The sequence below is a fragment of the Podarcis muralis genome, chromosome 10, assembly GCF_964188315.1.
Source record: "Podarcis muralis chromosome 10, rPodMur119.hap1.1, whole genome shotgun sequence".
Classification (NCBI taxonomy): domain Eukaryota; kingdom Metazoa; phylum Chordata; class Lepidosauria; order Squamata; family Lacertidae; genus Podarcis; species Podarcis muralis.
Window position 1 is genome coordinate 56,989,305 of NC_135664.1, and position 13,635 is coordinate 57,002,939.

General features: G+C 40.2%; 1 protein-coding gene across 13 annotated transcripts in view; it reads right to left on the minus strand.

The window, feature by feature from the left end:
• Positions 1–768: 768 nt before the first annotated feature.
• Positions 769–13,635, minus strand: part of BICD1 (BICD cargo adaptor 1) — a 126,145-nt gene continuing 113,278 nt past the window's right edge. For 7 of the 13 annotated variants that reach the window (XM_077935087.1, XM_077935090.1, XM_077935088.1 and 4 more), the window contains 2 exons: positions 5,556–5,631; positions 769–2,824 (listed from right to left, as the gene is read on the minus strand). In XM_077935087.1, the coding sequence (XP_077791213.1) occupies positions 2,740–2,824; positions 5,556–5,631 (161 nt within the window). In that variant the 3' untranslated portion in view covers positions 769–2,739. Of the gene's footprint in view, positions 2,825–5,555; positions 5,642–13,635 lie in introns of those variants that run through there. The other 6 variants (XM_077935091.1, XM_077935095.1, XM_077935096.1 and 3 more) reach the window with 3 other exon arrangements.

The window sequence follows — 13,635 nt, forward strand, 5'->3', positions numbered from 1 at the left end:
AGTGTTTGCCAAAATTATGCCAACAAGGTTGCCACCTTTACCCCTCAACGGGATTCCCGTGTCAGTAGACTAGTAGGTACTTAGTTTAATCACAGACCCCTATGCAATAGCTTTAAGAAGGTTAGCTGTGTTAAGTCCGTGTTGCAGCAAAACAACAGAAAGTCGCATAGAACCTTAAAGGCAAGCACGTTCATTGTGGTGCAACATTTGGTGTAAGCTTTCACCGAAATAAATGTGTTGGTCTCTTAAGTTGTCACAAGGCTCCTTGTTTCCCTTCACCCCACTTATTAGGTTTTTAAATTTTATTTGAGGAAAGAACCCCATCTAAAGCTAGAGGTGGCAGCCCTAGATGCTGTTTACATAAAAGAATTGAAGACATTCACTTGTTACATAAGAATATGAGGATAAGATACAGCATTAAAATGTTAAATATATCACAAGATAAGGAACATGGAAACAAAAAGGATAAATGAGTACAAAGCACTGTTAGGTTTCTAACAGCGGACTTACATACAAGTTTGACTATCAGTCACAAGCCATTTAAAGCCAATGCATTGCTGTTTAATTAAGTCCCCACAGTACCACATATTTGCCCTTAAGGATCAAAATATGTTGCTTTCAAGTGGCTTGTAGATTCCACTGCTAAATTACTTTTTACCTCTGACTCTGAATTTCTAATCCATTACAAAAGCTCAGCTGTTCTGTTGTGATTCTATTACAGGAATTGCTGTTTAGGACTATTCTGTTTTTTAGCACCTTGGTTACTGGTTTTGTAATGATTGTTAGGCACAATGATTGGCCATCTAGACTATCCTTGGCTTAAAAGTCCTCCCTTTATTTTTCTTTTTGGTAATGAATGTATCATTTTCTTTCTCTCAAATTCAGATGGCCTAGGCCAAATTATCCCAGCTGCCTTTGATTTATGTCAAGGCTGCTGCATGGTTCAGGACATCTTCACATTTCTGCCTTGTGGATCATATGAACACTGCACAAGTAGGAAAGACAAAGAGACGTGAATCTGCCCAGGCCTTATTTAAAATGTATTAAGGCTACCTGTTTGAGAGCAAGAATTCTGCTAATTAGCACGGATGGGTAGAATTGTATCTGGGGAATGCAACAGACGGATAAAAGTGATGTCTCTAAGCCTAGTCAGCAGTCTGACTCGCCAGGCAATGTGCAAAATAAATCTGAATATTCTTGGTTTTCTTCTATACTCACTGCTCCTCAAAACATTTGTTAAAGGAGAGATTCTTAAGAGTGGGAACGCTGTGCAGTGCAGGAACAGAATCTGCTTCCTGTGTGTCACCTGAGTATTTGTCATCAAACTGACATGAGATAGATCTTTATAGTAGCTGGGGGTTTTGGCAAGGAAAAAAAATGCACTAGAGCAATAATTTAAAACAATTATCTTCAGTCCAAGACATCAATCCCACCTGCACAGCTAAATTCACCACCCAGTGCAGCTGGAAATGTACTATTTTTTGTTACATTTAGTTACCTCTTCTTTTTTCCTTGACTTTCTTTTGCCAAGGGAAGGCTTTAACCTGGTTAACACTGAACTTGGGAGCAGCAAGTGAAGAACATCCTGAACATTTCAGTTATAATATAACACAGCATGTTTACTTCAAGTTCATTTCCTGTTTTGTTTTTTTTGTCCAGATACCAAACAGAAAAATGAGCAGCACCAAGTCATCAGCTTATCTGAAATGCAAAAAAGGAGGGAGGGAAGTCCCTAAAACAAAAACAAGCACCTCCCCAAAACACAAAAGTTAACCACAGGGAAACAATTATTAAATGCACTGTTCACTAAAACCCATTTTCGGCTTAATCAGATCCTAGTGAAGTATTAAAACAACAACCAGCATCTAATATCATATTAGTTATAAAATAAGTGCGTAAACAATACCAGTGCAGCAGAAAAGTACAAGTCAATGGGCACAATGCAGGAAAAGTTAGACATGCCTGAATTCTGTTGATGTTGGTGGGTTTCAAGTGCTTCACCGTGTGCCTATTTATTTCAACGGGATTTAGGCACATCCAGCTTTTTCTGCAATGCCCCCAAAGTTCACATTCCAGTTCAACACACTTTCAACATTTTTTGTGCAATTAAGAAAAAGAGAACACCAGGCCACACACTTTGGCCAAGTGAACAATCCTCAGTTACAAAACAAAAACCCTAGGTAAACTATTTCTGCGTCACTTAAAAAAACCAAAAACAACCCAGAAGAAAAACATTCACACGGCATGGACTGTATTTCTAATAAACTCATGGTGCAAATATGATAAAATGAAAACAAAGATATTGAACACCCTTTAATCCACATAAAGAAAAACTAGAGTTGTGGCTGTGGCTCAACTGTCAAAATCAGGTTTTGTAACACATTTTCTTTGTTTTGTTTCAGTAGTTTTAACTTCCCAGCATATTAGCAGTACAAGCCAAATGGCTGGGACAAACGTATTTTGACATCCAAACTGTAGCCGTGATTATCTGGATGTAACCAGAGGAACCTTAAATGATCTTCTTGAACAGTTCGGGCACTGTACTTTGTGCTCTTCCATACATCCTCAGTTGATTTAAGACCATAGATATGTGTCCGGACTCATCAATGCAGCAAAAAGGCAGCAATGCCTAATGGTTCCTTCGGCGCAAACTGTACCTTTGCTGTGAGAACCCCGACTCAGTTTCTTTGTGGGGGCTTCCCCGCCCCCCGACTCTTAGGTTGCATATGAAGATTAGGCTTAAGGAGGAGGCTTAGGTAGACAGCTGATGGGAGCACACTGAGAGCTGGAATGTGGCTGTTCTTCTGGAAGAGCTACATCAGGACTGAAAATAAAAAAGGGGGGAAATGATTAATACATCACCAAGTCTCTGTGCACTCTTGCTATGCCGATTATCATCAACATCATCATCTGTTACCAGCAGGTGCCAGGTGGGTTACAACAATTTAAAATTCAACATTAAAAGCAGTTAAGATAAATTGCAGCCACAGGATGGATCCTGAAAACACATTATCTTAAGTTTTAAACGTCAGAGTATTACTATTATTATTTATTACATTTATATACCGCTCTTCATGCAAGGCTCACAGGATAGCTTACAATATAAAAACACAGAAATACATAACATAGTACCAAACAAAAACAATAACTGCCCCCTCCCCCCCAGTTTAAAAGGCCATAGATTGTTTAATTAGCCAAAGGCCTGGAAGAAAAATAATATTTTTGTCCTGGCACCTAACGGTATGTAATGGAAGGTGTCAGGCAAGCTTCCCTGGGGAGAGTATTTCACAAACAGGGAGCCTTCCCAACTGAAACTGCTCCAACGTAACAGGACTAGACAGGGCTCTGGACACCTCTAAAGAGGTGAAGTTAATGTCCCAGTAGGAACAAGCAATTTTATCCTCCAAATGCTTTACAAACAAGTCACAGCAAGTTACTGTTCATTCTGTCACCTCTTTGGGGCCAGAATGTAAAAGACCCCATAAACACCCCCCCCCCCAGAAAAGCTCTGCTGGACAACACAAAGGTGCAATGCATGACTTCTATGCTGTTTTTACTGCCACGAGGAAGGCTTAATGATGAGCCCTCAGCATTGCATTTGACTGGAGTTTTTCTCCACTCATATGTTCAGACCATCTCCCAGCTTGTTTCCTCGCCCTAAGCTCTGGAGTATACCAAGGAGCCAAGCAGGCTCAGCAAAGTGGGAGAGGTCATTCAGGGGCGATTGTATCAATGGCCCTAGCCACTTGGATGTTCCAGAGGTCGGTCAGGGCTTCAACAGGAGTGACAGTCATAGCAGCCAGAAAACTCCCCAGAGCCACCTGGAAGCCCATTGAATCCATCAGCCTCCAGCGGTAGACCATCCTTATAGGTCCCCCGCTTCAGCAGTGGGAAGAAGGTGCTAAAATCATAAATCTCAACAGCAAGTGATCTGATTATGACAAGAGATTGATGTAAATATTCTCTACTTTCTGATCACCCTCTTCCTGTCCAGTTGTGAAAACAAGGTTGAGAGTGTGGCCTGCCTCGTGCGTTGGGCCGATGACATGCTGGGACAGCCCCATGGTCATCATGGCAGTCATGAAGTCCTGAGCCACCCCAGAGCCAGTCACCTCAGCATGGATGATGAAGTCCCCCCAAACCAGCAGTCTGGGAGTCCTCAACACTGCCTCCGAGACCAGCTCTGTCAGCGAGACTGCTGGGCAGTGAGGCTGGCAGTGAGGCTGGACAGAGAGCCTAGAGAGAAAGAGAATTTCTATAGACCCAGCAACTCCCCCTCCCTGATCCTTAGGTCTGCCTTGATGCTGCACTGAGTGCCTAGGTGGGCACAGCTGGGTGAGACCAACTCCCACCTGCTCATCCATCCAGGTTTCAGTGAAACAGACCAAACTGGCCTCCACAATCAGATCATGGATGGAGATCTTACTCTGAGCCGACCAACTATGGATTGTAGATTCACTGAACCAATTAACACTAAAAAATGAATTAGCTAATCTTTCTAGTGGCAGTTCTAGTGTTTTAGAGTGCATCCATTTTTCTTAATTTCACTACATCCATTTCCCAACTGGCTGAAGCCTGTGATGTTGGTGGTTCCAGAGAAGGGCACAAGGCTGTCTTTGCCAGTTACACAATTTTACTTGATGAGAAAAGTGAAATCAAGTTACATTATTTTCTGAACATTTCAGAAGTTGTGGGTCTTAAATTGTAACCACTGAAAAGAGGTCTTGTGAGAGGCCAGGCAACTGCAAAACAGCACCTATAATTTGGCCAGTAATCTCCCATTGTGACTGAAATGGCTCCCAATGAGCAAACATACACACCCAGCGTTAATTAATTATTTTGCAATTCATAAGAAATCCAAACCCTAGCCCATCATAGCAAGGCAGCAGCACATTACTCATGGACTGTGTTAACAAAATAAAAAATAATCTATTTCTTAAAGATTTTAGATTGTAACACCCTTTTCTCAGCAAAGAAACAGAACTTTGCTGAGTGGCCAAAAAATGCTTTATAGCCGGGTTGTCATTTAATAAAATTAAGTCAGGCTGTCTCAGGAACTTCTCCTTCCATGTTTTTGTCATTAACTGTTACTCAGTAACAAGCCCAGACTCTCTCTGAAAGGTTGCTTATGAAATGAATGGTGATGTTAATCAAGAGCTTTTAGTGTAACTGAGTGCATGAGACATCCCTGAATTGTTCTGCTTTGAGGGACATTTCAAAGATGCTGATAATTTGTCCTAAAACACATTGTCCTTGCTGCAGACCACAACAGCAGTCTTCTTGCTTTCCTCTGCTAGGCTTTAGCTAGACTCTCAGTTGGTATTCACACATACTAATGCAAAAAATCAAATATATATTTGATTTTTCTTTTCTTTTTTAAAAAAACACAAGCCATGTAGAAACTAAGAAATGGAAGGATGGAATGGAGGTGGGGTGAGGAGTGACAGCTGCATAGAAAAGAAGTGGGGTGGGAAGCTTGGCTGTTGTCCGTGACAGACTGACCACAGCATGCAGTGAAGAGCAAGAGGAGAAGAGAGAAGTTAGCCAAGTATTACCTGACAGTCTGGCAGTCTTGCCTCCTGGCTAGTTGTGAGCCGTGTGGCGGTATGGAGGCAGCAGGCTGCTGACAATCTACAAGAAACTGATAAATTAGACATATATACAAAGAGATGACACAAGGGGTTAGTAAGCTATAAACAGACAAGGCAGGTGGTGGAAGAGATTTAGTGAGGAATTTGTGCTCTGTTTAAGAGCTGGTCGGAATAAACTGTGAAGATCATTACGGGTTCTTTCACAAATGCCAATTTACCACTTGGTAAAAGGTTACTTGTATCCTTGCAAAATCTGGCAGGAACACTGCTGCCTGTTGATAATATGATGAACAATAGCAGTTCTTCATATTGCTGAGGGGAGCAGGGGATAAGTCTGAATCCATCATAATTAAATATTTTGTTAATACTGTTGTATTATGAAGCAGGTTCCTGTTACGGACGTACACATAAAAACAACATGAGAATGTGTTGTGCCTGTCTATTTTTTTATCAGGAAAGTGTATGCACATGGCCATAATCATGTCTTTTAAAATATTCAAATATGAATTTCCAAGTACTGTACAAAAATTAAACGCAAGAGTCACGTAGCCTATGAATTATAGATTATCTCCCTTTATTCTCACTAGGTGCTATAAAGAGGCTAAAAATCCTTGAGAACCTAGCCAAACAAAAAAAATAGTAACATTCTCAATATGTCCCTAGGAGATCCCTTCAAAATAGAAGGTGCTTCTAGACTACCATGTGTGGTGAACCTATGGCCATTCAGATGTTGCTGAACTACCAACTCCATCCCTGGCTACTGGCAGGCTTGCTGGGGCTGATGGGAGTTGCCATTAAGCAACATTGGGAAGGCGAAAGGTTCCCCACTCGTATTCCAGACAGAGACTTAATAATTCTGGTGAGTTATTGGCAACAGATTAAAAACAACAGCAGCAATGGGGTTTTCTGTAGAAAGGGTAAATACATATGAAATGTGGATTTTTAAAATGTATTTTTTGATGCCAACAACAATGGTGCGTGAAACTTCCATGCCTGAGGAGCACTGATCCCCCAATAAACATGGAAGCATTGTCACAGATATATTTGTTTTGGATGTGATTAAAACACTACTAAGGCACAGAAGATAGTGAAACTCTTTTTCCGTCCCCTGGTCAAGTTACTGAGCGCTGATTCTTGTCAGCCTTAATGTGCATGGCTGACTGTTTTCTTCTCTCAGATGAGATTTCAAATGTGACAAAACCGTAAAATGCTATTCAGCATGTCATTCCTCGGCTCATTTCAGGGTTGACTGCATGCAAAAATCCCAGCTTGTGGCAAAGCACTCATTACATCTATTTCACACAACTGTAACTTGAAATCGGGATGTCAGCAAAGATACGCCTGCTGCATACCTAATGGCCCAGGATTACTATAGGTTCCAGTGACTCTGAGTGTTCTTTCCTTTCCTTTTCTTTTTCCTTTTCTTTTCTTTCCTTTCCTTCCCATCTTATTTCATACCCAGGCTGCCTCCAATTCCTTACTCTTCCTAGAGATCCACACTGCCCTCCAGTGGCACACAGAAATAAGCAAATTTTGTATTTGGGCCAGAGAACGGCAGTATATTTGTGACCTTGAGAAAAATTACCTTCAGCAGGAGGGTTATTACATGCCACAATGTGTGGAGTTATTTTACCGACACAGTTGAATTGCAAAATGCTCTGAAATGCTGGGCAGAGCTTGGGAGTTATTCTTTGAGTAATGTAATATATAATTAAGAAGCTGTATTATTATAGAATTATTAGCCACCTTGAATAGGTAGGGTAGAAAAAAATAGAGATTAAGATTTTTTTATCAAGTGAACTCAGTGCTGAACTGATGAAGTCACAATGGGGAGAAAGCATGTTTCCAAAAACAAGATTTATTTTTTGGGGGTGACTTTATAGGGGAACTATTCTAGTCATGATCATGATTCGAAAAAGTTATATACCCCCTGGATTTTTCATACTGAGCTTTACAGTGTTTTTTGACCAAACAAAGGAGAGTTGGTCAGTGTACTTTATTGCTAGGGGAAAACAATCAAGGTTGAAATCCTATGCAAGCTCCAGTATTTTTAGAAAAAGTTATGAATTTGGGAACTTTACAAATTTAATATTCTGGATAAATGATGAATGTTAATAATAACTATTATATAAGATTTTTTTTTTAAAAAAATCCTGTTCCATGTGAGAAGAAATTATTTTATACATCTTAGCTATATTAAATGAGAGCAAAAGTAAGAGAAGGTGGGGTTCCTGCATTATACCAAGTTAGCAGACACCACCCCTAATATTATTTAGTTCTACGTATATTATCATCCTCTCATTTCAATCGTTTAAATAGAGCTCAAGTCATTTCAAAACTCCTTGCCCTTTCAAATATTCTGTCCTATATTAAATGGATTTGAGTCTAGTATAGGAAAATAAAACTCAGCAAAGATGAATCTGTTAACATTAGGTCTTAATTTAACCCTGTCACCTAATTAATGGCTTCAGAATGTTTTCCTTCTTTTTATTTCTGGCTCTAGCAATGTAACCGTTTATTTCCTGGTTATCACAAGGTGTTCTCTGCCCTTATGACCATAAGACACAAAAGCATTAAAGCCGCCTATACAAATAATGTGTATTATCTTACAAATGGATATGCTTTCATTTTGCTGTCAGCAAAATATTAAACTTTAAAATGCTATATGCTTTTCTATCTACCCCATATGGAGCCATATTATAGTGTTGGTTTTGTAGGGTACAAGCCTCATATAGCTCTAGCATGTATTAATCTAATTAATGCATGAAGGGGTTAAAAACATAAACTGTCCTGCCAGGCTTAGCCTATGTCATCACCCTTCAGCTTGAGAAGAATTGGATTACCAAACCCTTGTTCTCTCTCTCTCTCTCTCTCTCTCTCTCTCTCTCTCTCTCTCTCCCCCCCCCCCCCCCCCCGCCCCAAAATGTGGATTCACTATGAGAGGAGTTCTGAGCAAGGTTTTTAAAAGCCTTATTTTGTTTAAGACCAGAATGGATTCTGAAACTAGTATGTAGCATAGCTTGGAAAGAGCTTTTAAAATGGATATTTTGGGACTCACTGGACGGGCACATTTTAAAGGGTTTACAGCCTATATTTCCAGGATTATCTTTGCTGTGTGTTTTGTGATATTAAGTCTCTACTTGGGTTCTCTCCAGATGTTTTGAGACTACAATTCCCATCATCCCTGACCACTGGTCCTGCTAGCTAGGGATCATGGGAGTTGTAGGCCAAAAACATCTGGAGGGCCGAGGTTGAGGAAGCCTGCCCTAGAGGCTACTAAGCATGCTCAGACTGCATTGGGCTGTTTTGGGAGGAGCATTCCCTTTGTGAGGTTCAACAAACATTTTGTATTTCTGCATACTTTCAGAGTCCACTACAGCATCCAGAGACCTCCCATTTGTTTCTCAGTGGCCCTATTTTGGCTAAAATCCCGTCAGCACTCAACCACCTATGTTTGTTATTAGAGAGGGTGGTGCTCAATCAAAGGTCCATCTGGTCTAGCATTCTGGACAATATCTCTGGCGCTACAAGGAGGTCATGAAAGGTATATCCTTCATCCCTTGTTTGTCCCTTGCATCTTACATTCTTACACTTACACACACACACACACACACACACACACACACACACACACACACAGTCTCCATACATTGAGGTTCTATTGACAAATCACAGCTCATAGCTGTTTCATCTTTTCCCCCAAGTCCCAACCTTGTGACCATCAACACATCTGTGCAGATGTGAGTGCAAGCTTGTTCATCTGGACAAATCTCTGTTGTTTGGATATATGCCTGACCACTTGTCACACTTACTCGTTTTTTAAAAAAAAAAAAATACTCAAAGCACGTAACAATATAAACCTCATCAACAATAGAACAATTACAAATATTAAAACAAACAATTTAGGAGCCATCAGCAATAAGTCAGGAATTCAAAAAATAGCCTCCAGCAGACTGTTATTAAAATGTAGCACATAAAGCCTCCTAGAGATATGTGTTTTTACTATCTACCCAAAAGCAAATATAGCTGGGGCCACACAGAACTTCTCTGGAAGGGCATTCCGTAAGCTTGGTGCAACAACAGAGAAGTACAGTGACATACTGAGTGCCTCAGAAGCTGACCTCATTGCCCAGGCATTGTTTGTTATACTGCTGATAACACTATGTTAATGTAGCAGTATTTGCTACTAGCATGAATTAAACTGTTCTTGCTCCCCCAGAATAAATTACAGTATGCAGGAACAGAAAATGCCTTTTTCAATCTTCCTGCAGGAAGCTGGAGTCCTCTTGTAAATTAGTTTCACTCTTCTCTCATAGTGCAAACTGTATTGATTTGAACCATGATGATTGTATTAAAATCTGTATAGAATATTACTTGGAAGGGGGAGGGAATATATTAATACAAAACTGTGGCAACAAAGGCAACACTCAGCAGAAATGGTGCTGGAGAACCAGGCTGTCACTGCATAGTTGTATTAAGACTGAGGGTGTATTCTTTAATGTAACATCAGACAATGAACGCAAGCCTCCAGTTAGTGAAAAGCATTTCTCATGTTACACTTCAAAGACATGAGAAAGTGCTTATGTGTCACTCTTGGGTCAGTCTTAATGGGTTGACTCCCAAACTGACCTATGATCTTCAGAGTTCTGTCCTTTATAAGTGAATCTAGGAGGAGCAAGCCATGTGCACCACTCATTCAGCAAGCTATTTGCAGGTGCTAGAATTACTGCCTTGTTTTAAAGCTCAAAAGAAGCAGAAGTCATTGGACAATTCTATAAAAGCAATTTGTTCATTGTAAAATGGAAGGAATATTTCCCCCAGGTCAGAATTTCCAATTATGCTGGGTGGGGGGGATATGTGGCACTCTCCTTGCTTTAATTATCTGTTTCATAGGCTCCTTAAATTATCTGCCTTTCTAGACACTAGACTAGACCTCTGCTTATGGCTGATTGAGGCTGGCAGCACTAAAATTATATTTGCTTCTGCCCTGCTTCTGCTCCATGGATGTAAAATCTTTCTTCCCCGATGAGTTTATAATGCCCTTTGTTCAAGACTCAGGATGTATTTTCACATAAAATTAAGTAAAAATTTAAGGCTCAGATAATCCACTACTGCATTTTTTCCTCCCCAGATTTCAGGTTTTTCCTCTTTTTTTCTTGCCAGAAATAGATGTTTCAATAATATACATAAGGTATACCTGAAGGAGAGTCTCTACTCCCATTATTCAGCCCAGACACTGAGGTTCAGTTCCAATCCCTTCTGGAGGTTCCCTCACTGTGGAAAGTGAAGTTACGGGGAACCAGGCAGAGGGTCTTCTCTGTAGTGGCACCTGCCCTGTGGAACAACCTCCCACCGGACATCAAACAAATAAACAACTACACAACCTTCCAAAGACATCTGAAGGCAGTCCTATATTGGGAATTTTTTAATGTTTGAGGTTTTGCTGTGTTTTTATTATGTTGGAAGCCACCCAGAGTGCCTGGGTCAACCCAGTCAGATGAGTAGGGTATAAGTAAGTTGTTGTCGTTGTTGACAGAAGGTAATAAAGAACAGAAGGGCTTCACTGTTTCCTCAGCAGTTCAGAAAACCAATTGTTCATAAAGAATGAAGTTATTTCAGAACTAGTTGCTAACATTTCATGATTTCTCAGCTAGTTTAAACTTTAGTTTATTGGAACAAGCCAAGTTCAGAAATCATACTTTGATATAGGTTTATTTCAATAAGCCATAGTTCAGACTAACCACAATTTTCCTTGTTGGGGTGTAATAACAAATCAGTCACTTTAAATCCAGAGGCAAATGGTTCCCATTTCTTCTACTTGCACTCAAGACAATGCAAGAGAATGTGATTTCAAAACTGGACAATGTTTCTTTGAACTCTGGTGATTGATCATGTGAATAGATTTAACAAAATATGAGTAGCCTGAAAATCAAAAGTGGTGCAGAAAATCTCTCTTAAACTATCAAATGTATCTTAGTCTACAATTGAGGCATCTGATCAAGACCTGTATTTTAAAATGAGCTTAAAGATATATTTGCAAATGTTTGTATGTTTCATGCCAGGCATAAAGCAGCTGGCTAAGTACTTTGGCAGTTGTTTATCTTCCTGCTCTCCTGGAAAGGGCCGCCCTGATTTATAGTACCTCAAAGTTGTAAAAGGGAATTACAGGCTGGGAGCAAAGGTCATACTGACCATACATATTACAGAATACAATCAAGCTGCAAAAACACTAATTAAGAGTTGGTAAATAGTAAGATTTATTGTTTAACAGAAAATAATACCATGTGCCTCCCATCAGACTCGAGTCATATTTCCCTAAGGTTAAAGGGCAAGAGCTAATGGGAAAAGCAGCTGGCTGAGAACCATGAGCCATCTGTTTTAGCCATTTGTTTTGGAGTGTAGGGGTAAAAGGGCAAAAGGTGAATTAAGGTGCCTTGTCGAGGCAAATGTAAGATATATAGCTCTTTGTCTCCCATAAAAGGTAATAGGAAATGGGTGTATCTTTTATGATTGGTTCTAGCAAACAGCCAATAGGAATTTCAACCAGGCTGATTGGACAGAGGCAGCCAAAGGAGGAGCAAGGGGGCTGGGCTGAGGAAATATAAGTGCTGGCCATCAGGGCTGGAGGGGGCAGAGCTTTTGGTAACCATATACCACTGTGCCTACCATTTATTTGTCTGACAAATAAATTATTATTTTAATTTCTCTTTTGCTGCGTTGAATATTTCATTCCAGCTAAACGTTAACCACAAGCAGGGTGCTACACAATTGCTACACAGGGTGCTACACTATAATCTTAAATGAGATTCAAAGCAAAACATGGCTTCATTTCAGGAAGTCAGGATGATGGTTATTGAAAACCACTATGACAAATGCTCAGATAAAATATGAACCACAAATTGTGAAAGATGCGAACAGTTCTAATAGTATGTCTGTGTGTGGGCTAACAGGATAAAGGAAGCTATTAAAGATAAGAAAGCTTCAATTAATAAGAGAAATCTTGCCCAAATTAAGTGATAGGAAGAGGAAAACCTCTGGCGTAAAGCTTGCGTAACTATATTCTCATCTAAACTGGTTTACCTTGGGTTCCATAATAACCAGAGAGACAAGGATCCTGCAGACTCTAGAAGCATCTCCAACTAAGAGAATGAACTTCACTCACCATGTTGCTGCTCAAAATAAGTTGTATAAGAAAAGTAATGCATTTTGGGAGTAAAAGATCCTGTTATACAAAATTGGGGTACATGTAGATAAATGTGCCTTGAAATAGTTGTACAGATAAAACATGAACCAGGCAAATACACAGAGCAAGAGTGAGCCTCCAGTTTAATTCTGAGACCCCTCCGAACAGGTAGCAGGAAGTTCTTGATAACATCATTCCTCCACAACAAAGCTTTACACTTGCAAATCACTCAGGAAGACCTGTCAAAAGTGAATAATGTATTTGAATAAGGGCCAATCTTTGTCAATTAGCTCTGACCCCAAGGTGTTCACCAATTCAACAGAAGGCTCCAGCAAGCCTGGGAAAGCAATTAACATGCCTTATTCAAATATGAGTGACAGACTTGTAAATATGTTGCAGAAACATAACGGAGCATTTACATGTACAACCCATTTCTATGTATTACATTTTGGGTGTTCTTTGGGTAAGGGGCTGGACCATTTCTAAAGTCTTTAGAAGTTGTTCCCTATTTTTGTTCCGAGGTCCCTCACTTTCCTTGCATGGTGGGGGCAGGAAGGAATCTTTGCAAATAGACCCATAAAGAAAAAGTCCGCCTTGCTTTCTACTACCTGGCCTTGCCTCTGTTTTCCTATTTCTCTGACCTACAAGATGATCCTTTGAGGGAGGGAAGGCTGTAAGAGTGCCCCTCCCTAATTTGTATAACAATCATAACATCACATATATACTGAAGCAGTCTGAGCTTCTGCCTTCTGGAAGAAGGTATAGGGTTATAAAGGCCAGGACTAGCCGCCTGAGAAACAGTTTCTACGCAAATGCAATTCTGGTTCTAAACGCAGCATAAGGGGTCTCTATAGTATAGTG